The following is a 22,515-nucleotide window of genomic DNA, read 5'->3' on the forward strand; positions in this document are numbered from 1 at the left end:
ACACACACACATATACATATAGACACATGCACATATACATATATACACATACGTATACACACCCACACATACATATATACACATACATATATACACACACACACATATTGATTTCTGTTTGTGTGTGTATATATATATATATATATATAAACATAGCACAAAAAGTAAGGAAATTTGTGTTTGGTAGATTATTTCTTTGTTGTAACAATGCTTCTTGGCAATAAATCTTATACCGTTGGAAAGCCTGTTTATTTCCCTTTTAAATGGTGCCACATTTGTAAGAAACATGCATTTGTGGGATGAGTAGCAGAGCTGAGTATGTGGGTTGCGCCCATGAAAAATCTGCCAAATCTTCTCTGCCAATGCCAAACAGCTTATTCTGCCATTGACTCTTGTTCGGTGTTGTTTGGTGGATTGAATGATTGAAGTCTGAAGAAACGACATATTGGCAATTTAACAATTTATTCATTTAATAAACAGGAGCCTCAGTAGCGTGTGGAAGAACCATACACAGCCACAACAGCCTGGCACCTCCTCCTCCTCATGCTGGTCACCAGCCTGGTCACACACTGTTGTGGGATGGCATCCCATTCTTCAACCAGCATTTGTCGCAAGTCAGCCAACGTGGTTGTGTTGGTCACTCTGGCACGAACAGCACGCCCAAGCTGATCCCACAAGTGTTCAATGGGGTTGAGGTCAGGACTGCTGGCAGGCCATTCCATCCTCTCCACTCCCAAATTCTGGAGGTAGTCTCTGAGAAACCCTGCTCTGGGGGTGAGCATTGTCATCTTGGAGGATAGAGTTCGGTCCCAGACTGTGGAGATATGGGATTGCCACTGGTTGCAGAATCTCATCTCGATATCTCTCTGCATTGAGATTGCCTCCAATGATGACAAGCCTCGTTTTTCCAGTGAGGGAGATGCCGCCCCACACCATCACACTGCCTCCACCAAAAGATGTTACTCTATCGGTGCAGCAATCAGCATAGCGTTCTCCGCGTCTTCTCCACACTTTGACCCTATGATCCAACTGCCGTAGGCAGAATCTGGACTCATCGCTGAACATAACGTTCCTCCACATGTTCAGGTTCCAGTGCACGTGTTGCCGACACCAGCGCAAACGGGCCTGACGGTGAAGGGCGGTCATGGCAGGCCTCCTGGCAGCCCTATGAGATCGGCTGCATGCAGTCTGTTCCGAATTGTCTGGGCAGAGAGCCGTCGGCCATATCGTCCTGCAAACCTTGACTGCAAATCTGTAGAAGACAGCCTACGGTTCCTAAGTGCTGACAGGGTGAGGAAACGGTCTTCTTCGGGTGTCGTCTTCTTGGGACGCCCACTTCGCGGCCTGTCTCTGACATCCCCCGTTATATGGAACTTGGCCTTCACTTTGGAGATGGTACTAGGGCTCACTCCAAATAATGCCGCAACTTGGTTTTGCGGAACACCAGCTTGAAGTTGCCCTATCGCATGGGCCCTATCCAGATCAGTCAAACGTGGCATGCCGATTCTTGGAGCAGACACCTACTGACCACTGTAGCAGGGCCCATGCTCACAGATGCTGCCAATCAGGTGCCAATCAGGCACCTGATTGTCAGCACCTGGGGGTACCAGAAGCTCAAAACAAGAGTCAATAGCAACAGCAGAATAAGCTGTTTGGCATTGGCAGAGACGATTTGGCAAATTTTTCATGGGCGCAACCCATATACTCAGCTCTGCTGCTCATCCCACAAATGCATGTTCCTTACAAATGTGGCACCATTTAAAAGGGAAATAAACAGGCTTTCCAACGGTATAAGATTTATTGCCAAGAAGCATTGTTGCAACTAAGAAATAATCTACCAAACACAAATTTCCTTACTTTTTGTGCTATGTTTATATATATATATAGTGTACATGTAGCTAAGGCAATGAAGCAGGTGAATGAGACTAGGTGAGTGGAATAGGCACTGGGACAATGGGTCAGTTGTCCCATGGTCTCTGCTGCATCCTTTCTAGGTGGTTGCGTGTTTCACAGCATCTTCCAGCAGCTTTAGGACAGGAAATGAAGGGGAATGTTTTTCACACACAGACATCTGGAACACACTACTGAAAAAGCGGAAGCAGACTCTGTAAGAATGTTTAGAGTGCAATTGGGTACTTGTAAATTGCAGGGTTATGAGGGACATGTTGGAGCGTGGGACCGAATTTGACCCCCTGTTCTGAGCCAGTGCAAGCACATCAAGGTGATTGACCTCTTTCTGCATTGTAAAATCCAATGATTCCGTGTGTGTGTATTACAAAGTTTTGTCAAGAGCAAGATACATTTCCCATGGTTTTTAAGTGAAAGTAATCAGATTTACTGATGAAGCTCTTTCTGAATCAGATTACAACTGGAAGCATTTATATTTAAAGTGAAATATTAATTTAGCATTATCATGGTTCGGATTGTCAGTTTCTTTACTTTCAATCAATTGAGTACTTTTTTCTGTCTTGTTTCTCTTTTTCTCTTCCCTTGCACTCTCCCTCTTTTTCCCTTCTTCCCCATCCCCTTCTCACTCCTTTCCACTTCCGTCTTGCTGATTCCCACAGCACTGTGTTGGATGAAGAGCAAGTCAGTTATCTGCAGTATCCAAGGCAACGATAAACTAATATTGCATCCTTTTACTGCAAATAACTGCAAATAAAACAAGAAGGATCATCTGGTCACAATCATATGTTTGTGGGATCTTGCTGTGTCAAGAGAGAGTTAGATTTAGCTCTTAGGGCTAATGGGGAGAAAGCAGGAACGGGGTACTGATTTTGGATGATCAGCCATGATCATATTGAATGGTGGTGCTGGATCATATGGCTTATTCCTGCACCTATTTTCTATGTTTCTGTGTCTAGTTTGCCAAAGCCTCCTGCATTCCTGCAGGAATAATACTTCAAAGGTTCCTGAGCCTCGTGTTGCCGTTGTTTATTTGCCTGTTGACTTGCTGTTTTGCGCGTTGTATTGAAGCCCACATTCATGCAGTGACCCCCCTCGCTCTTTCGTCCACAGCCCTGCAGTGCCAGGATAATCACCGTCCATGTGAGAACAGCGGACAGTGCATCAGGAGCCTACACGGGGATGCGTCGTGCCTGTAAGTCTCCCTTTTGATCAGAGACCATGAGACGTGTTTGGACGCATGTGCATGCATTTCATCGGTGTGTGTCGTATTGTGCCCCGACTGCCCACAAGTACTCCTCCACGATGTTCCGCAGCAAGTGAAATGGAAGTTTAGTCACGGAAAACCGGGGGCAGCTAGTTTTACAATTTTTACCAAAGCCAATTAACCTACGTCTTTGGAGTGTGGGAGGAGACCGGAGCACCCGGGGAAAACCCACACAGATCACAGGGAGAACGTACAAACTCCATGCAGACAGCACCCACAGTCAGGTTAGAACCCGGGACTCTAGCGCTGTGAGGCAGCAGCTCTACCGCCGTGCCACCCAGAGATGAATAACAGTTAGGAGTACCAAGAATAAGCACGTTTTTCACTTTGCTGTCTGGACTTTGGATGAGTGCAATGATAATGCTTGCTGTTTTACTATACTTGGCACAGTGGTTCATCAAATAGAGCTGCTGACACACAGCACCTGCAGTCCAGGTTCTGTGTGGAGTTTGCATGTTCTCCCATTTGCACTGTCCTCCCACCTCCCAAAGGCGTGTGGGTTGGTAGGTTAATTGGCTGCTGTAAATGGCTCTCAGTGTATACAGTGCCCTCCATAATGTTTGGGACAAAGACCCATCATTTAGTTATTTGCCTCTGTACTCCTCAATTTGAGATTTGTAATAGAAAAAAATCACATGTGATTAAAGTGCACATTGTCAGATTTTATTAAAGGGTATTTTTATGCATTTTGGTTTCACCATGTTGAAATTACAGCTGTGTTTATACATAGTCCCCGACCCCCCCCCCATTTCAGGGCACTATAATGTTTGGGACACAGCAATGTCATGTGAATGAAAGAAGTCATGTTTAGTATTCTAACTATGTATAAACACTGCTGTAATTTCTACATGGTGAAACCAAAATGTCTAAAAACAGATCTGTATCCCAAACATTATGGAGGGCACTGTCGCTGAATGGCAGTATATGATTGAGTGGAAGGGCGGGAGTAGTTGATGGGAATGTGGGTAGAATATAATGGGATTTGTGCAGGATTGGTATAAATGGCTGGTGACTTGTTGAGTTGGAGGACTTGAGTACATGCTGATTGACATTAGGACACATCAAAACAAAAGTACATGAATTCAAGTTGCTGTGAAGATTTTGAAACATTCTGGAAAGCACATTTCCAATGTAAGTCTTTTGGGTCTTTATCACAGTAAGATGCATATGGAGATTATTCCTGACTGTTATCAGTGTATCTCCAGTCCAGTGACTAACATGAGGCAATGGAATGCTGCTAAGTCAACAAAGTTTAGGTCACTGAGCTGTCACTGATTTCAGGAGCAAAGCACATATTTTAACAAGCAGCTTGTTCTTGTCTGGTCAGAGATAGGAATTGGTTGATGCTTTCTCTTTTGTCTTGTCTTGAGATTTTAAAGAAGTCTTTGCTCGGTATCGATGCTGGAATGATTAGTCCAACACGAGGAACCAAATACCTACATTGAAAGATAGTACTGGTTTGTAGGTTAATTGGCTTTGGTTAAAAATAAATTGTAAATGGTCGCTAGTGAATAGGATAGTGCTAGTGTAAGAGGTGATCGCTGGTCGGCATGGACTTCTTGGGGTGAAGTGCCTGTTACCGTGCTATCTCTAAGGCAGCATCTCTGGAAGACATGGATAGGCGACGTTTCGGGTCAGGTGCCTTGTCAGACTATTTATAGTGGGGGGGGGGGGAGAAAGCTGAGAAACGGGGTGGGGGCACGACAAGGGCTGGCAAGTGATAGGTGGGGGAGGGGTAGGCAGATGGATGGACAAAACCAGAGATGGGAAGAAAGCAAAATGCTGTAATATAAGGAGTGAAGGCATAAATTGTGAAGTAAGAAGGAATAGGGGAAAAGGGGGCAGGGTAGTAGGGAAAAATAATATGCATTCAGGTGGGGCTAGGGGAAGAGAGGGGGGAAATGTGGAGGTGGGGGAGGGGGGGGGGGAAGTTGTTACCTAAAATTGGAGAATTTAATGATCAACAAGCTTACAACGGCACTTGTTGTAAGCTACTCAAATGAACTGGTTGTTATTTTGTGGTGTAATGGTGTCCAAATGGTGCGTCTTGCATATGGACTCGGTGGGCCGTTCCGTGCATGGTGTACTGACTGGGGGATTGTGTTCATGTACGGGGATAGTCTTGCTGAGCTGAATGCAACCTGTACCTGGAACACGCAACAATAAAGAAACCATTGGCCATTAATAGATGTGAAGGAAGGAAGTGCAGATGCTGGTTTAAACACAAAAAGTCGGAGTAACTCAGCGGGACAGGCAGCATCTCTGGAGAGAAGGAATGGGTGACGTTTCGGGTCGAGACCCTTCTTCAGTCTGGAGAATGGTCTCGACCTGAAACGTCACCCGTTCCATCTCTCCAGAGATGCGGCCTGTCCCGCTGAGTTACTCCAGCTTTTTGTGTCGACCATTAGTAGTGTAGTGGCCTGGCGGAGGCCAGAGAAAAGGCAGGATGCCAGGCAGTTTTGGATAAAGGTCTTTATTAGGCTGTGAGCTCCTGTCCACCTAGGGATGAGCCACGCCTCCCAACGGGCTGGCTTTTAACCCCTTACGCCTGTCCGTCAAGTGACGAGGGGGCTGACCCAAGGAGTGGCCTGATCCCCAGGGACCGCCACAGGCGTCAGGAGAGGCAGAGAGTTCAACAGATTCTGTCGCTTTGGTGCTGGTTTACATCGCCAGTCTGAAGCAAGGCCCGTTTAGTGGAGTCCAAGACCTTATTGCATGCAGAAGCCAGATTTTCCATTCACTAACTATGCACAGCTATTAAATCTGATTTGTGGGATTTTGTGACGCTCAACTTTAAAGGTTGACGATTAAGTATATTAGGAAGGGGTGGGGAGAGGGGGGGTTAGCTTCATTGTCTGTGCAGATTCTTTGACATACCACAGGCAATGCTCTGTATTCCATGCCACATGACAGTCCAAATGCAAGACAGCTGTGTTCTGGGAATGTGTGAAATTGAGGTAATCTGGAGACAGTCAGTACTTTGGGAATAAGTGCCAATCTGTGGAATTCTCTGCCTCAGAAGGCAGTGGAAGCCAATTCTCTGAATACATTCAAGAGAGAGCTAGATAGAGCTCTTAAGGATAGCGGAGTCGGGGTATGGGGAGAAGGCAGGAACGGGGTACTGATTGAGAATGATCAGCCATGATCACATTGAATGGCGGTGCTGGCTCGAAGGGCCGAATGGCCTCCTCCTGCACCTATTGTCTATTGTCTAATATTCAGTGCATTGAAATTTTTTAGTTTAGTTTAGAAATACAGCGCAAAAAAAAAGACCCTTCGGCCTGCCGACTAGCGATCCCCGCACACTAACACTATCCTACACACACTAGGGACAATTTATAATTATACCAAGCCAATTAGCCTACAAACCTGTACGCCTTTGGAGTGTGTGAGGAAACCAGGGCACCTGGAGAAAACCCACGCAGGTCATGGAGAAAATGTACAAACTCCGTATGGACAGCACCCGTGGTCAGGGTCTGATTTCCATCCTGACTACGGGTGCTGTCTGTACGGAGTTTGTGTGTTCTTCTCATGACCTGCGTGGGTTTTCTCCGGGTGCCCCGGTTTCCTCCCACACTCCAAGGATGTACAAGTCATAGGATAATTAGCTTTGGTAAAATGGTAAGTTGTCCGTAGGATGGTGCTAGTGTACAGGGTGATTGCAGGTTGGTGCGGGCATGGTGGGCCGAAGGGCCTGTTTCTGCGCTGTATCTAAACTAAACTAAGTTGTTTTGAAAAAAAAAAGTAATTATCTTGTAGATGGTGGCCATTTGGCCCAACATGTCTGTGCTGGCTCTCCAATCACACCCTTCAATCCCATTTCCCAACCGATATCCCTACAATTTATTTTCTATCAAAATTCCCCCTGACTCTCCTGCCACTTCCTTACAATAAGGGGTTATTTAAGTGGCCGATTCAGCTACCCTCCATAACGTCTTTGGGATGTGAGACGTATCTGGAGTACCAGGAGGAAATTTGTAGGGTCACAAATTCTGCACAGATGGCACCTGAGATTGAACCATGAGGCAGCAAAACTAAGTGCCATAGACCTACTCTTTTGTGGAGATGACGTTTATAACGCGTACACACGATAAATGCTGGAACCTTGCAGAGAACATAAAGTACTGGAGCAACTCGGCAGCTCAGGCAGCATCTCTGGAGGACATGGATAGGCGAAGTGTCTCAAGAAGACCCTTCTTGAGACTTGAAGGGTCCCGACCTGAAACATCACCTATCCATGTCCTCCAGAGATGCTACCCGACCCGCTGAGTTACTCCAGCACTGTTCTACATAATGTGTGACCACTCACTGTGTAGCAATATTCTATCCTCGAGTTGTCTTTTATCCAAGAGGTCGATGAGGAATTTCAGTGAGTTGTCTCCTTAATAAACAGCCTGTCATCACAGCATTTAAGCATCTTTCATCATAGTGTGGCACAGTGGAGCAGCAGTTGAGTTACTGTCTTACAGCGCCAGAGACCCAGATTCAATCCTGACCTCGGGTGCTGTCTGTATGTGTTACTGCTTTATCCCTGTGTCCACACAGGTTTTCTCCTGGTGCTCCAGGTTCCTCCCACACTCCAAAGACGTACAGGTTTATAGGTTAATTGGCTTCTGTAAAATTGTAAATTGACCTTAACGTGTAGGATAGAGCTATTGCAAGGGGGTGATTGTTGGTCTGTGCGGACTCTATGTCCTGTTTCCACACTGTCTCTAAAAGTCTAAGGAGGGGTAATGCAAGTTGCAGTACAATACCTGTTGATAAGATCAAGCACAGAAAGTTTGGCACTGCAGATGTGTGTCATGGAGAGATGTGAAGAGCTTGAGATTTTCCCCTCTGATTAGGAGCCTTGAACCTGACTGTTTTGAATCTTGCATTGAGATAAATTGACAGGTATGTGGAGCAGGTGAAATTCCATCTGTGCTGGAATTTTTTTCGGGCAGGTGGATGGTATTAAGCTCAGGAGTAAAAGCTTGGGAACACAACAAGCCTGTGAACTCTGTGTACGTGAAACAACCTGTTGAGTCAGTCTATGCAAAGGCCTGGACTGGATAGTGGAACAGACTTGCATTGAATTTTCAGCATAGGAGCAAGCTATTTGTACTATGCCATGGTTTATGCTGCACTAAAACCTTCTTCCACCCTATCTCAAGTAATCCACAAGCTTTTTAACTAAGATTTCTTGTCACCTTAAAATAGTGCACAGAATGCATTTCAATGCCTGATTATTGACATTATCGCATAAATAATCAGCATTTAAAACCTAATTGAAGGTATCAAAAAATGCTGGAGTAACTCAGCGGGTCAGGCAGCATCTCTGGAGGTTAATTGGCTTGGTAAATGTAAAAATTGTCCCTAGTGGGTATAGGATAGTGTTAATGTGCGGGGATCTTTTTTTTTAATATATCAAAAAATACTTTATTCCAGTAATAAATATTTACAAAACATTTTCTTTTCAAAAACTCCATCCGACATTCCCGGAGGTTATACATTCAATACAGATATTCATTGCCGGATTTACACAGAATCCCTTCCCTTATTTGGAGGGGCGTCTCCACCACACCCGGCCCCCCATGTCCAGCAGCGGAAGGACCCTAGAATGGGTGGGGATCGTGGTCGGCACGGACCCGGTGTGCTGAAAGGGCCTGTTTCTATGCTGTATCTCTAAGCTCACTCATGGGTCTGAAGTCACATCTGGTCCACACCGAGTCAGAACAAGAGAGTTCCTTCCCTGAAAAATAGCAGTGAAACAGAAGTTTATTTGCAGCACGGTTTCCATGAGTCAGGCTAGCTTATGTGTTTCAATTCCAGGTTATATAATTACTTAAATTCTCCATCTGCTGTGGTCTGGTTTGAACGTGTCTCTGGATCAAGGATTGCTTGTCCAGTGACTTCACCAACACACAACAGTGCTACGTTTTTGCATCTCTCTGAATGTTTCAATAAAGCAATCTAAATAATAAATTAATGCTTATCGTGACCCTGTTTGGTTTTCATCTTTGTGATCCCATATTGGTCATGGTCCTAAGGTTGAGAACACTCCGCAATATGTGTAGGAAGGAACTGCAGATGCTGGTTTAAACTGAAGATAGACACAAAATGCCGGAGCAACTCAGCGGGACAGGCAGCATCTCTGGAGAGAAGGAATGGGTGACGTTTCGGATCTAGACCCCTCCGAAGGGTCTCGACTCAAAACGTCAACCATTCCTCCTCTCCAGAGATGCTGTCTGTCCCAGCTGAGTTACTCCAGCATTTTATGTCCATCTCTGTAATATTCCATTCCCCATCTCGTTGTTTTGTAAATCTGTCTTTGCTATTCCTTCTGGTCCATGTTTACGCTGCTCCCTGTGGGATTTATTAGCCCACATCTCACATTGGTACTTAATTTTTGTCTCTCTGTGCCTTGGCTGTTGAATAGTAGTTTAAAGAAAATGTTATCAGTCTCTTTCATTCTAGAATAAGAAAGTTTGGGTCTAAATGACTAGCAGTTAGAAATTACCCTCCCGGCCTGAATGAGGCCTCAATGTCACAAATCTGGGTAGTAATACTCAGCGGGTCAGGCGGCATCTCTGGAGGAAAGGAAAAGGTGGTGTTTCGGGTCGAAACTCTTCTTCCCCACCCGACGTGCTGCCTTTCCATATTCTGCAGAGATGCTGTCTGATCCGTGGAGTTACTCAGGCACTTTGTGTCTTGTTCTATAAACCAACATCTGCATTTCCTTGTGTCTGCAAGATTTGTGCTTGGGCAACGTTACCCATGTAGGTACCTTGTCACCATGTGTGGGAAGGAACTGCAGATGCTGGTTGAAAACTGAAGACAGACACAAAATGCTGGAGTAACTCAGCGGGTCAGGCAGCATCTCTGGAGAGAAGGAATGGGTGACGTTTTGGGCTGGAACCGTTCTTCAAATGGAAAGACTGCCGGCCTTATTTGTTCTTGACTTTCCTCGCCTCCAGCCTCCCCCTCCCCACTTCTGTCTTTCAGTCTGAAGAAGGGTTCCGACCCGAAACACCATCTTTTTTTCCCCTACTTCAGAGATGCTGCCTGACCCACTGAGTTACTCCAGCATTTTGTGTCTACCTTGTCACCATGCTGAGTAAGGGTCAATAGAGAGGAGGAGGACATGAGAGGGAGCTTTACACTCACTGCAGACATGCGAAGGACTCATCGGTCGTGGCCAAAGATACTAGAGGAGCCAGATAGATCACTCGACCCTAAAAACCGTAGTATGTCACGGCGCCATTTTAGTCGGCAGAAACTTGCAGAAACATTTAAAAAGAAAAATAACAAAAATATGTGAATTGATAGATGAGATATATTCTGCATTTTAATGGTATCAACACACATACTGTTCCCCCAAAACACTGATTACACTGCGAGAGGCAGAGCGAACGGCGGGTTTTGCCAACTAAAATGGCGGACGTCACTCTCCTTTGCATACTACGCTTCAGTATAGGCGATTTCAACGGAGTGGTCCATCTTGTTCCTCTAGTATCTTTGGTCATGGTTGACTGCTACACACCTCGACATCACAGAATGCCCTTGCCCTTCACAGACGCCTCCTCCACTCTCTCCCTCACTGGTTTAAACAAGTTCAACCAAGCACCATCTTAATATTGACGATGGTTACAAAATGCTGGAGTAATTCAGCGGGACAGGCAGCATCTTTGGAGAGAAGGAATGGGTGAAGTTTCGGGTCGCGATCCTTCTTCAGAACATCTTAATATCTCCTCATGCAGTAGTGGGAAGAAAGCTGCAAAGTAGCGGTGGGGGCGGGACGAAGCCTGGCAAGTGTTAAGAGAAATGAGGAACTGCAGATACACACAAAATGCTGGAGTAACTCAGCGGGACAGGCAGCATCTCTGGAGAGAAGGAATGGGTGACGTTTTGAGTTGAGACCCTTCGGAAGGGTCTGAAGTCCAGTCTGAAGTTATTCCAGCATTTTGTATCTATCTTCGGTTTAAATCAGCATCTGCAGTTCCTTCCTGCACATAAGGAACTGCAGATGCTGGTTTAAAAAAAAGACATAAAGTGCTGGAGTAACTCAGCGGATCAGGCAGCTTCTCTGGAGAACGTGGATAGGTGATATTTCGGATTAAGTCCTTCATTTTAAATAACTTAATATTTCTTTAATGCACCATACTCCTATTGCAAAGCTGCTTGGAAAAGGCAGAATGTTGCTGTTGTGAGCAGGAGGTCCTGGGTGTGGTGTGTGAGGGGGCTGGGGGCTGGGTGCAGTGTGCTTGGTGGTCTATAACTGGACTAACTGGTCTCCATGTCACTGGAGTGAATGCTGCTTGCTGTCTGATCAACAAGGCAGAAGGACCAGCCCATTTGATGAAAGAAAACCTTTGCGTAACCCTGCAAGGATTAATGAAAGCAAGCGCCAGAGGGAATCAGCACGCCTTAGCCTTTTTTTAAAAGCAAATCAGGTGATCACATTTATAACGCCATTCACCGATCTACACTTAAGAGGCTTTTTAAGCCTTCCCCTGAAGTAGAAGGGTGCATAAACCTCTGAAACCAGTCTGAAGAACGCCCCTGACCGGAAACTATCCATGTTCTCCTGGTTCACTGAGTTACTCCAGCACTTTATGACCTTTTTGTGTAAACCAGCATCTGCAGTTCCTTGTTTCTCCACTGAAACATCACCTATCCATGTTCTTCAGAGATGCTGCCTGACCCACGGTGTTGCTTCAGCAGTGTGTCTTTTTATTTTGTAAACCAACATCTGCAGTTCCTTATGTCTACATAAATCTCTTAACTTTAATTTAACAGGAAATAAACAATTAGGCCCATTGTATTACACCATGGCACGGAGCATTGTGAAACAGGATGGTAGAAGATCATGGAGTGGAATATAAGGTTGCGAAGGCACTCATAATGGAAAAGAGAAGAGACCCCTGTAGTATTTTATATTTGTGTGGAGACCAAGTGTATTAAGGGAGTCCCATAATTTTGGGGTGAATATTGAGGTGTGCTGTACTATTGAAATGCATAACAGGAGCCAGTGAATATTGAGATGTGCAGGAACACAATTGAAATATGCTGCAGTACCCAGCAAAGATACTAGCGGAGCAAGATGAACCACTCCGTTGAAATCGTCTATACTGAAGTGTAGTACGCAAAGGAGCGTGACATCCACCATTTTAGTAAGCAAAACCCGCCGTTCGCTTTGCCTCTCGCAGTGTAATCAGTGTTTTGGGGGAACAGTATGTGTGATGATACCATTAAAATGCAGGCATTTATTCACAAAATGCTGGAGTAACTCAGCAGGCCAGGCAGCATCTCAGGAGAGAAGGAATGGGTGACGTTTCGGGTCAAGACAGAAGGGTCTCGACCCGAAAGGTCACCCATTCCTTCTCTTCTGAGATGCTGCCTGACCCGCTGAATTACTCCAGCATTTTGTGAATAAATGCCTTCGATTTGTGCCAGCATCTGCAGTTATTTTCTTCCATTAAAATGCAGAATATATCTCATCTATTAATTCACAGATTTTTGTTATTTTTCTTTTTAAATGTTTCTGCAAGTTTCTGCCTACTAAAATGGCGCCGTGACATGTTAAGGTTTTTAGGGTCGAGTGGTCTATCTTAATCTGCTCTATTATCTCTGGTATCCAGTGCAGTATCTCCAGTGCATGGAGAATGCAAGGACATATAGTTCCTCCTTGTATTGAATGTCGGTATCTGTTTAATATTGTAACATGTACTGAGAAACAGAGGAAAATGTTTGCATGCTTTGCAGTTAATTCATATCATACATGAGCATATTCAAACCAAGGCACAATGGTAGAGTTGCTGCCTTACAGTGCCAGAGACCTAGGTTTGATCCTGACTATGGGTGCAGTCTGTACGTTTGCCCTGTGACCATGTAGGTTTACTCTGGGTGCTCTGGTTTCCTCCCATACTCCAAAGACATACAATTTTGTAGGTTAATGGCTTCGGTAAGTTGTAAAATTGTGTGTGTGTGGGTTAGTATATAGGTTCGGCACGGATTCTGTGGGCCAAAGGGCCTGTTTTCACGCTGTATTTCGAAAGTCTCCAACGGTTAAAAGACCCCTGAGGCAATCTTTAAAAAAATAAAAGCAGGGAGTTATTCTTCAAGCCCAAACAAATATCCCTTGGCCAACATCAACCAAACAGATTAGTTGGTCTTAAGCACGATGACTGTGGGAGCTCGCTGTACACAGATTGCTGGCAGAAATTTTCAATGTTATGACAGTGGAGGCACAAGTATCCAAAGAAGGGTCCCAACCCAAAATGCCATCTGTCCATTTTCTCCACAGATACTATCTGACCTGCTGAGTTACTCAAACACTTGTTTTGGTCAATGGCTAAATTTAATTGGCTGTGAAGTGCTGTGCGAATCTGACACAATTCAAACCCAAATCCTTTCCACTTAAAACTCACGGAGAGAAGGTATTTGAACAGTTAAGTTGGCTGCCTTTTTGACTCGTGATTAGATCATGTTTTGATGTTGCGTAAGCCTTGCGTGTAAAAAGAAAAGGGGATCTTGGCTCATCATCTATCAACATATTGTGGATGTTTATGCAGAGGTTCAGTGAGGAGAATCAGTGTTGCACTAAGACACGAGATGCTGCACAATGCATTTGTGCATTATCACATGTCAGCAGAACTATGTTGTGGGATAATCTATTGTCAGCTCCAGTCCTCTGAGCGGAGTGCTGTTTGACTATCTGGAGAGCCTTGTCTGTTGCTTCTGGTCTGTTTCTTGTCACCTAATTAGGTCTCATCCTTCGAAAAAAGACCCTTCTGACTGAAGAAGGGTCTGATAGAAACATACAAAAATAGATGCAGTAGGAGGCCATTCGGGCCCTTTGAGCCAGCACCGCCATTCAATATACTCATGGCTGATCATCTAAAATCAGTATCCCGTTCCTGCTTTTTCCCATATCCCTTGATTCCTTTAGCCTTCAGAGCTAAATCTAACTCCCATCCTAAAAGATCATTTGTCCACACTCTCCAAAGATACTGCCTGACCCGCCGAGTGACTCCAGCACTTTGTGCAGGAAAATAACTGCAGATGCTGGTACAAATCGAAGGTATCACAAAATGCTGGGAGTAACTCAGCAGGTCAGGCAGCATCTTGGAGAGAAGGAATGGGTGACGTTTCGGGTCGAGACCCTTCTTCAGACCCTTACAGACCCTTCTTCTGAGTCTAAAGAAGGGTCTCGACCCGAAACGTCACCCATTCCTTCTCTCCAAGATGCTGCCTGACCTGCTGAGTTACTCCAGCATTTTGTGATACCAGCGCTTTGGGTCCTTTTTTCCCCCCCGAAATATTCACTGTTTGGGTGAAGAAATGTATTTTCATTGCACCAGCTTTGGGAATGTCAACAGGTGTGCAAAAGGCGCTATGGAAATGCAGTTCTTTCTTTGTTGGGGGAACCTCCCTGTGGTGGACTGTGTATGTGGAGTGCAGCTTTGCTGTGTGGTTGGAGCGGCCACCTGCGTTTGAAGAGGTTGTTTGTCTCTCCGCGGACCCCGGATTGAGTGCGGCTCGAGTCAAAAAGACTGCAAATAGTCGGTGTCTTTGTCCACGTTCGGCTCACAATGGTTGACTTTGTGGGGACACTTTAAAAGGCTTTTACTCGTGTTACTTCCATCTTCAGTTGCAAAGGGAAACGAAGAAAGCGCTCTCTCTCTTCTGACTGGCCTCCGGGCCTTTCACAAAAGCAGGAGCTGAACGACTTCGTCTGATGGTTGTAAACTCGACCGGGATAAATGGCCAATTGTTTAGTCAGTCATGGTGCACAGATGCCGCGATTAGGGGAGGATGCTTGGCTGTATCGCATCTCCTTTTGTCATAGAAGAATGTAACGTGAAATAGGAGGAAAAGGCCATTCAGCCCCTCATGCCAGCTCAATAGACAATAGGTGCAGGAGGAGGCCATTCGGCCCTTCGAGCCAGCACCGCCATTCAATGTGATCATGGCTGATCATTCTCAATCAGTTCCCCGTTCCTGCCTTCTCCCCATACCCCCTGACTCCGCTATCCTTAAGAGCTCTATCTAGCTCTCTCTTGAATGGATTCAGAGAACTGGCCTCCACTGCCTTCTGAGGCAGAGAATTCCAATAATATCATGGCTCTTCCTTTACCTCAGCAACACTTTCTGGTGCTAATCCCTCATCTCTTAATTCCCTTAAAAGTTATTAATCTCTATCTTGAATACATTTAATTATTGAGCCTCTACTATCCTCCTCCTCCTCCTCCTGTTCAGAGAGAGAGAGAGAATATTTATTATCTTATTGAATGACTGACCCCTTACTTTGGGAGCCCTGTGATCCCTGCCCCCCTCCCCTCCCCTGGTTTGAATAAAGCTTAGAGATAAATACAAGGTGTTTATTTCACAAAATGCTGGAGTAACTCAGCAGATCAGGCAGCATCCCAGGAGAGAAGGAATGGGTGACGTTTCGGGTCGAGACCCTTCTTCAGACTAATGTCAGGGGGCGGGACAAAGGAAGGTTATAGGTGGAGACAGGAAGATAGAGGGAGATCTGGGAAGGGGGAGGGGAAGAGAGGGTCAGAGGAACTATCTAAAGTTGGAGAAGTCGATGTTCATACCGCTGGTATTAGAGATAAATACAGTAAACCCTCGCAATAAAGGACCTCTGTGCAGCAGATTTTGGTTACAGCGGACAGAGGCTGCCATTGCCACCCTCCCTGCTTCCACCAGTTATCCACCGAGCTGCCGCCATGTGGCAGGAGCTTCAGGTCACTGGAGCGGAGCGAGCGGCGTGAAGGCGGTGTGAGTGCCGGGCCCGTCCCTGGCGCACTGCGTGTGAGCCGGGAGTTCTGTGGCTCCCTGGCCTATGAATTCCCCCTAGTTTACTCCCCCACCCCCCCGCAAAGCCACGTTTCTTTCCTCTCGTCCTTGAGTTGAACTAGTTAATATTTCCCCCCCCCCTCGCTCGATTATAACGGACAGTCGGCAATGTTGGGCACCATCCTCCCCACCTCGTCCCCCTCCGAGGTCCGTTATTGTGAGGGTTTACTGTAATTGCAAAAGAAAATAATGGCAGATTTTCCATTTGTATGATGCAGGTTTACTATTGTAGTAAAGGAGGACGGAGAGAGGGATATTTGGAAATGTGAATATCCCCCCTCAACAAATGTCACGTTATTAAAGAGTGACCATTTAGCTGAGGAGAATTTTAATGGGTAAAATTGTCTCAGGTTTAGGTTTAATAGAGAATAGACTATAGGTGCAGTAGTAGGCCATTCGGCCCTTTGAGCCAGCACCACCATTCAATGTGATCATGGCTGATCATTCTCAATCAGTACCCCATCCCTGCCTTCTCCCCATACCCCCTGACACCGCTATCCTTAAGAGCTCTATCTAGCTCTCTTGAATGCTTTCAGATAACTGGCCTCCACTGCCTTCCACAGATTCACAACTCTCTGAATGAAAAAGTTTTTCCTCATCTCCGTTCTAAATGGCCTACCCCTTATTCTTAAACTGTGGCCCCTGGTTCTGGAGAACCAAGTAAGTGACCCTGGTAACCCTGGTAAGTGAGAAGCTTTATTTTGCATACTATTCAGACCAGGCATACTAAACATAGATGCAATCAGTTCAAACTCGTGCAGTAGATAGAGCAAAGAGGCAGGAGTCAATCATTCAGCCCTTCAAACTTGCTCCACCATTCAATTATGGTGATTTTGTTCCTCAAGACGATTAAGTCTTTTTTAATCTCAAGAAATCTCACTCTTGAATATACTGTATTGGTGACAAAACATTCACTGTCTTCCAGTTTACAACACTGACCTAAATTATGAACTTCTATGGACAGTCTTTGGTTGGACTAAGATTTTAGGGGGGGTTTTCACACTAGTCTCCTGGCTATTAACTTATTGAATTTGTTCCTTGTATATTATCTGCATGTCTTACATTTATTCGGACTGTTATGCTGCTACAAGTGAGAATTTCATGGTTCCGTACATTGTCAGTACATAAGACAATTAAACACTTGTCGCTCATAGGAATCCCAACGATTTATAAGCGTCTGACTCTGAAGAAATTTATCGGGACGCTATTTGCTGGTTGTTCTGCGTTTGTGAAAGGCGCTATTTTCTGGTTGTTCTGCGTTTGTGAAAGGCACTACCCGACGCTCGTTTGACTTCCTCCTTCTTTCCCTCATTCTCTCCCAAACTTCCTGTATTTTCTCTCTCACTTTCACTTTCTCTCCTCTTGCTCTGTTTTCCTTTGTCGCCTCTGATGTTATTTTTTAATCCCCATTGACCTAAAACAGATGTGAAGGCAGAAATTGATGGCTGGGAGGTGGGGTTGGAGTGCAGGTCACAAGACAATCTAGTTGCCCACACCCAAAGATCTCAGTCCCTGGCCTGCTTTCTCTCTCGATGCTATTGGGATTCACCTTATCTTGACCGCTGGTGTTATCATTGTCGGTAGGACGGGTGTGCAATGTGGGGTTGCAGTGCCTGACTAATAACAATTGCCAGTCCTTGAAGTTGTTATATTTGAGGGAACGACCAAAATCGATGACACGGGAATATCTAAGCTCCAAAAGAGATTTGAAACAGAACTGATAATTAATTACGTAACTGCTAATTGATTCTACCAATGTCCACCAGTTATATGAAGCATTGAAATGTATGCTTGATGTATTTGAGTCTCCGATTCTATTAATATGAGAACATTTTGCTGCAACGGCATGGAAATAGGTCCACCGAGTCCTCTCCAATCATTGATCATCCATTCAAGCTAGTTCTATTTTAACACACTTTCTCACTGACTCCCTGCAAACTAGAAGCAATTTAGAGGTCAATTAAGGTGGCATCAGACGGGTAGGGTTTTAGTTGGCAGGGTACGAATTATGTAGGGTTGCCAACTGTCCCGTATTTTGGGCTAAATTGGTTTGTCCCATATTAGGCCCGGGAGGCATTGTAGGCCCCGGCGCTGTAGGCCCCGAAGCTGTAGGCCCCGACGCTGTAGGCCCCGACGCTGTAGGCCCCGACACTGTAGGCCCCAACGCTTTAGTTTCCGACACTCTAGGTTTCCGACATTTTAGCTCCGGACAGTCTAGGTCCGGAGGCCCGGGCGCCGCCTAACGGAGGCTGCGTATCAACCCGCCTCCTGGCCCGGACGGCCGCCATTGGTGGAGCGGGAGCAAGTGGCCGCTGGCTGGGTGAGGCCACATGGGGCGTGGGGCGGTGACGTCACCTTGTCCCGTATTTGGGAGTGAGATAGGTGGCACCCCTAGAATGATTGGAATTTACAATACAAAAGGAGTCTATTTGGTCTATTATATCCATGTTGGTTTAACCTCTCCACAGTTTTGTAGGTTAGCGGTGTTCTGAGTGTTCATCTAGATACTTTTCAGATGTGCCCAAGGTTTCTGCTTCCACTGCCCTTTAATCTATGTGTTACAGACCCCCACTGTAATTTAGGTGAAAAATAATTCCCTCAATCTGCCCGTTTCTGCCAGTTGCCTAAATATCTCTTGGTTGCTGAGCTTTCTTCCTCCTCTCTTAATTTTACTCCTCTTGGTCCAAGGAACCCCAGATCTCTCAAAAGATCTCCAGTCCTACAACACAGGAACAGTCTCTCAGCCCACGATGTCTGTGCCAAACAAAACGTCATATTAAACTAATCTAAACTGTCCACTCATTATCCATGCTCCTCCTTTCCCTGTGCATTGATTTGGTTTCATTCAGTTTAGAGATACAGCGCGGAAACAGGCCCTTTCAGCCCACCGGGTCCGCGCCGACCAGCGATCCCCGCATATTACCTTTTTACCTTACAGGTGTATTTTCTTTTCCTTTTTAATCCTGAGTCCCACACTTGCATGGCAGTGTGGGTTAACATTAAGGTGCATTAAGGTGGCCTGGTTTGTCACTTTATTCATTTGCCTTGAAGGCAGTTTGTCAGGAGGATGAATCGATCCTGGGGGCGGAGAAGTTCAAGTCAAGTCAAGTTTATTGTCATCTATGCAAGTACGGTGAGATACAGGTGCAATGAAAATCATGCTTGTCGCAACATCACTGGCACATAAACCCGTGACAATGCATAAAAACAGCAAAGCACAATTTAAAAGCAAGTTCATGGTAGCAAGAGATGGTCCAGTGATTCATTGCTAAGGTAGAAGGGTCTGAAGTCTGAAGAAGGGTCTCGACCCGAAACGTCACCCATTCCTTCTCTCCTGAGATGCTGCCTGACCTGCTGAGATACTCCAGCATTTTGTGAATAAATACCTTCGATTTGTACCAGCATAGAAACATAGAAAATAGGTGCAGGAGTAGGCCATTCGGCCCTTCGAGCCTGCACCGCCATTCAATATGATCATGGCTGATCATCCAGCTCAGTAACCTGTACCTGCCTTCTCTCCATACCCCCTGATCCCTTTAGCCACAAGGGCCACATCTAACTCCCTCTTAAATATAGCCAATGAACTGGCCTCAACGACCCTCTGTTGCAGAGAATTCCACAGACTCACCACTCTCTGTGTGAAGAAATGTTTTCTCATCTCGGTCCTAAAAGACTTCCCCCTTATCCTTAAGCTGTGACCCCTGGTTCTGGACTCCCCCAACATCGGGAACGATCTTCCCGCATCTAGCCTCTCCAACCCCTTAAGAATTTTATATGTTTCTATAAGATCCCCCCTCAGTCTTCTAAATTCCAGCGAGTACAAGCCTAGTCTATCCAGTCTTTCTTCATATGAAAGTTCCGCCATCCCAGGGATCAATCTGGTGAACCTTCTCTGTACTCCCTCTAAGGCAAGAACGTCTTTCCTCAGATTAGGAGACCAAAACTGCACACAATACTCCAGGTGCGGTCTCACCAATGCCCTGTGCAACTGCAGTAGAACCTCCCTGCTCCTAAACTCAAATCCTCTTGCTATGAATGCCAACATACCATTCGCCTTCTTCACTGCCTGCTGCACCTGCACGCTTGCTTTCAATGACTGGTGCACCATGACACCCAGGTCACGTTGCATCTCCCCTTCTCCTAATCGGTCACCATTCAGGTAATACTCTGCTTTCCTGTTCTTGCCGCCAAAGTGGATAACCTCACATTTATCCACATTATATTGCATCTGCCATGCATTTGCCCACTCGCCCAATCTATCCAAGTCGCTCTGCAGCCTCCTAGCATCCTCCTTGCAGCTAACACTGCCACCCAGCTTCGTGTCATCCACAAACTTTGAGATGTTGCATTCAATTCCCTCGTCCAAATCATTAATATACACTGTAAATAACTGGGGTCCCAGCACTGAGCCTTGCGGTACCCCACTAGTCACTGCCTGCCATTCCGAAAAGGACCCGTTTATTCCTACTCTTTGCTTCCTGTCCGCCAACCAATTTTCTATCCACCTCAACACTGAACCCTCAATACCGTGTGCTTGAAGTTTGTACACCAATCTCCTATGTTGGACCTTGTCGAAGGCCTTCTGAAAGTCCAGATACAACACATCGACTGGTTCTCCCTTATCCACTCTACTCGTTACATCCTCGAAAAATTCTATAAGATTCGTCAGACATGATTTGCTGTCGCTCCACTGCGATTTCTCCTCAAGGTATGTCCACTTTGAAGAAGTTCTCCTCCTCTCTTCGACGAGAGTTTAGCAACATGCTCTCTCACTGCTCCCCCTCTGTGATTTCTCCTGCCCTCCTACTCTATGACCACATATTGACCCATCAGTCTGAAGTAGAGTCTCGACCTGAAACGTCACCCATTCCTTCTCTCCTGAGATGCTGCCTGACCTGCTGAGTTACTCCAGCTTTTTGTGAATAAATACCTTCAATTTGTATCAGCATCTGCAGTTATTTTCTTATACTACCCATTGCTAAGGTAGGATTAGGGTTAATTTAGTTTAGTTTAGAGGTACAGCCCAGAAACAGGCCCTTCGGCCCACCGAGTCTATGATAACCAGCAATCCCTGTACATTAACACTATCCTACACACCAGGACCAATTTACATTTTTTACCAAAGCCAAATTAGCCTACAAACCTGTAGGAAAATAACTGCAGATGCTGGTTCAAATTAAAGGTAGACAAAAAATGCTGGGGTAACTCAGCGGGTCAGGCAGCATCTCAGGAGAGAAGGAATGGATGACTTTTCGGGACGAGACCCTTCAGTCTGAAGAAGGGTCTCGACCTGAAACGTCCCCCATTCCTTCTCTCCTGAGATGCTGCCTGACCCGCTGAGTTACTCCAGCATTTTGTGTCTACCTACGAACCTTTATGTGTTTGGATTGTGGGAAGACACCGGAGCACCCGGGGAAAATGCACACGGTCACGGGGAGAACGTACAAACACCGTACTGACAGCGCCCGTAGTCAGGATGGAACCGGGCGGGATCTCTGGCGCAGCAACTCTACCACTGCCTCACCGTGTTACCGGTTGTGCAGGTTGGTTCAAGAACCCGATGATTGTGAAAGAGTGGCTGTTCCTGGACCATGTGATGTGGGACTTCGTGCTTCGGTAGCAGCGAGAAGAGGGCTCGGGTGGAATGACAATAGACAATAGGTGCAGGAGGAGGCCATTCGGCCCTTCGAGCCAGCACCGCCATTCAATGTGATCATGGCTGATCATTCTCAGTCAGTACCCCGTTCCTGCCTTCTCCCCATACCCCCTGACTCCGCTATCCTTAAGAACTCATATCTAGCTCTCTCTTGAATGCATTCAGAGAATTGGCCTCCACTGCCTTCTGAGGCAGAGAATTCCACAGATTCACAACTGAAAAAGTTTTTCCTCATCTCAGTTCTAAATGGCCTACCCCTTATTCTTAAACTGTGGCCCCTTGTTCTGGACTCCCCCAACATTGGGAACATGTTTCCCGCCTCTAACGTGTCCAACCCCTTAATAATCTTATATGTTTCGATAACATCTCCTCTCATCCTTCTAAATGGTTGGAGTCTATGATGATAAGTCCAAAGACGTACAGGTATGTAGGTTAATGTAGGTTAATTGGGCGGCACGGTAGCGCAGCGGTAGAGTTGCTGCTTTACAGCGAATGCAGCGCCGGAGACTCAGGTTCGATCCTGACTACGGGTGCTGCACTGTAAGGAGTTTGTACGTTCTTCCCGTGACCTGCGTGGGTTTTCTCCGAGATCTTCGGTTTCCTCCCACACTCCAAAGACGTACAGGTATGTAGGTTAATTGGCTGGGTAAATGTAAAAATTGTCCCTAGTGGGTGTAGGATAGTGTTAATGTACGGGGATCACTGGGCGGCACGGACTTGGAGGGCCGAAAAGGCCTGTTTCCGGCTGTATATATATGATATGATATGATAATTGGCTGGGTAAATGTAAAAATTGTCCCTAGTGGGTGTAGGATAGTGTTAATGTACGGGGATCGCTGGG

General features: G+C 45.9%; 1 protein-coding gene across 1 annotated transcript in view; it reads left to right on the forward strand.

Annotated features, from left to right (window-relative positions):
- Positions 1–22,515, forward strand: part of LOC144610705 (uncharacterized) — a 197,394-nt gene that overhangs the window by 19,749 nt on the left and 155,130 nt on the right. The window contains 1 exon segment of the mRNA XM_078429606.1: positions 3,019–3,100. Coding sequence (XP_078285732.1) covers positions 3,019–3,100 — 82 coding nt within the window.

This window comes from Rhinoraja longicauda, chromosome 37, assembly GCF_053455715.1.
Source record: "Rhinoraja longicauda isolate Sanriku21f chromosome 37, sRhiLon1.1, whole genome shotgun sequence".
NCBI lineage: Eukaryota > Metazoa > Chordata > Chondrichthyes > Rajiformes > Arhynchobatidae > Rhinoraja > Rhinoraja longicauda.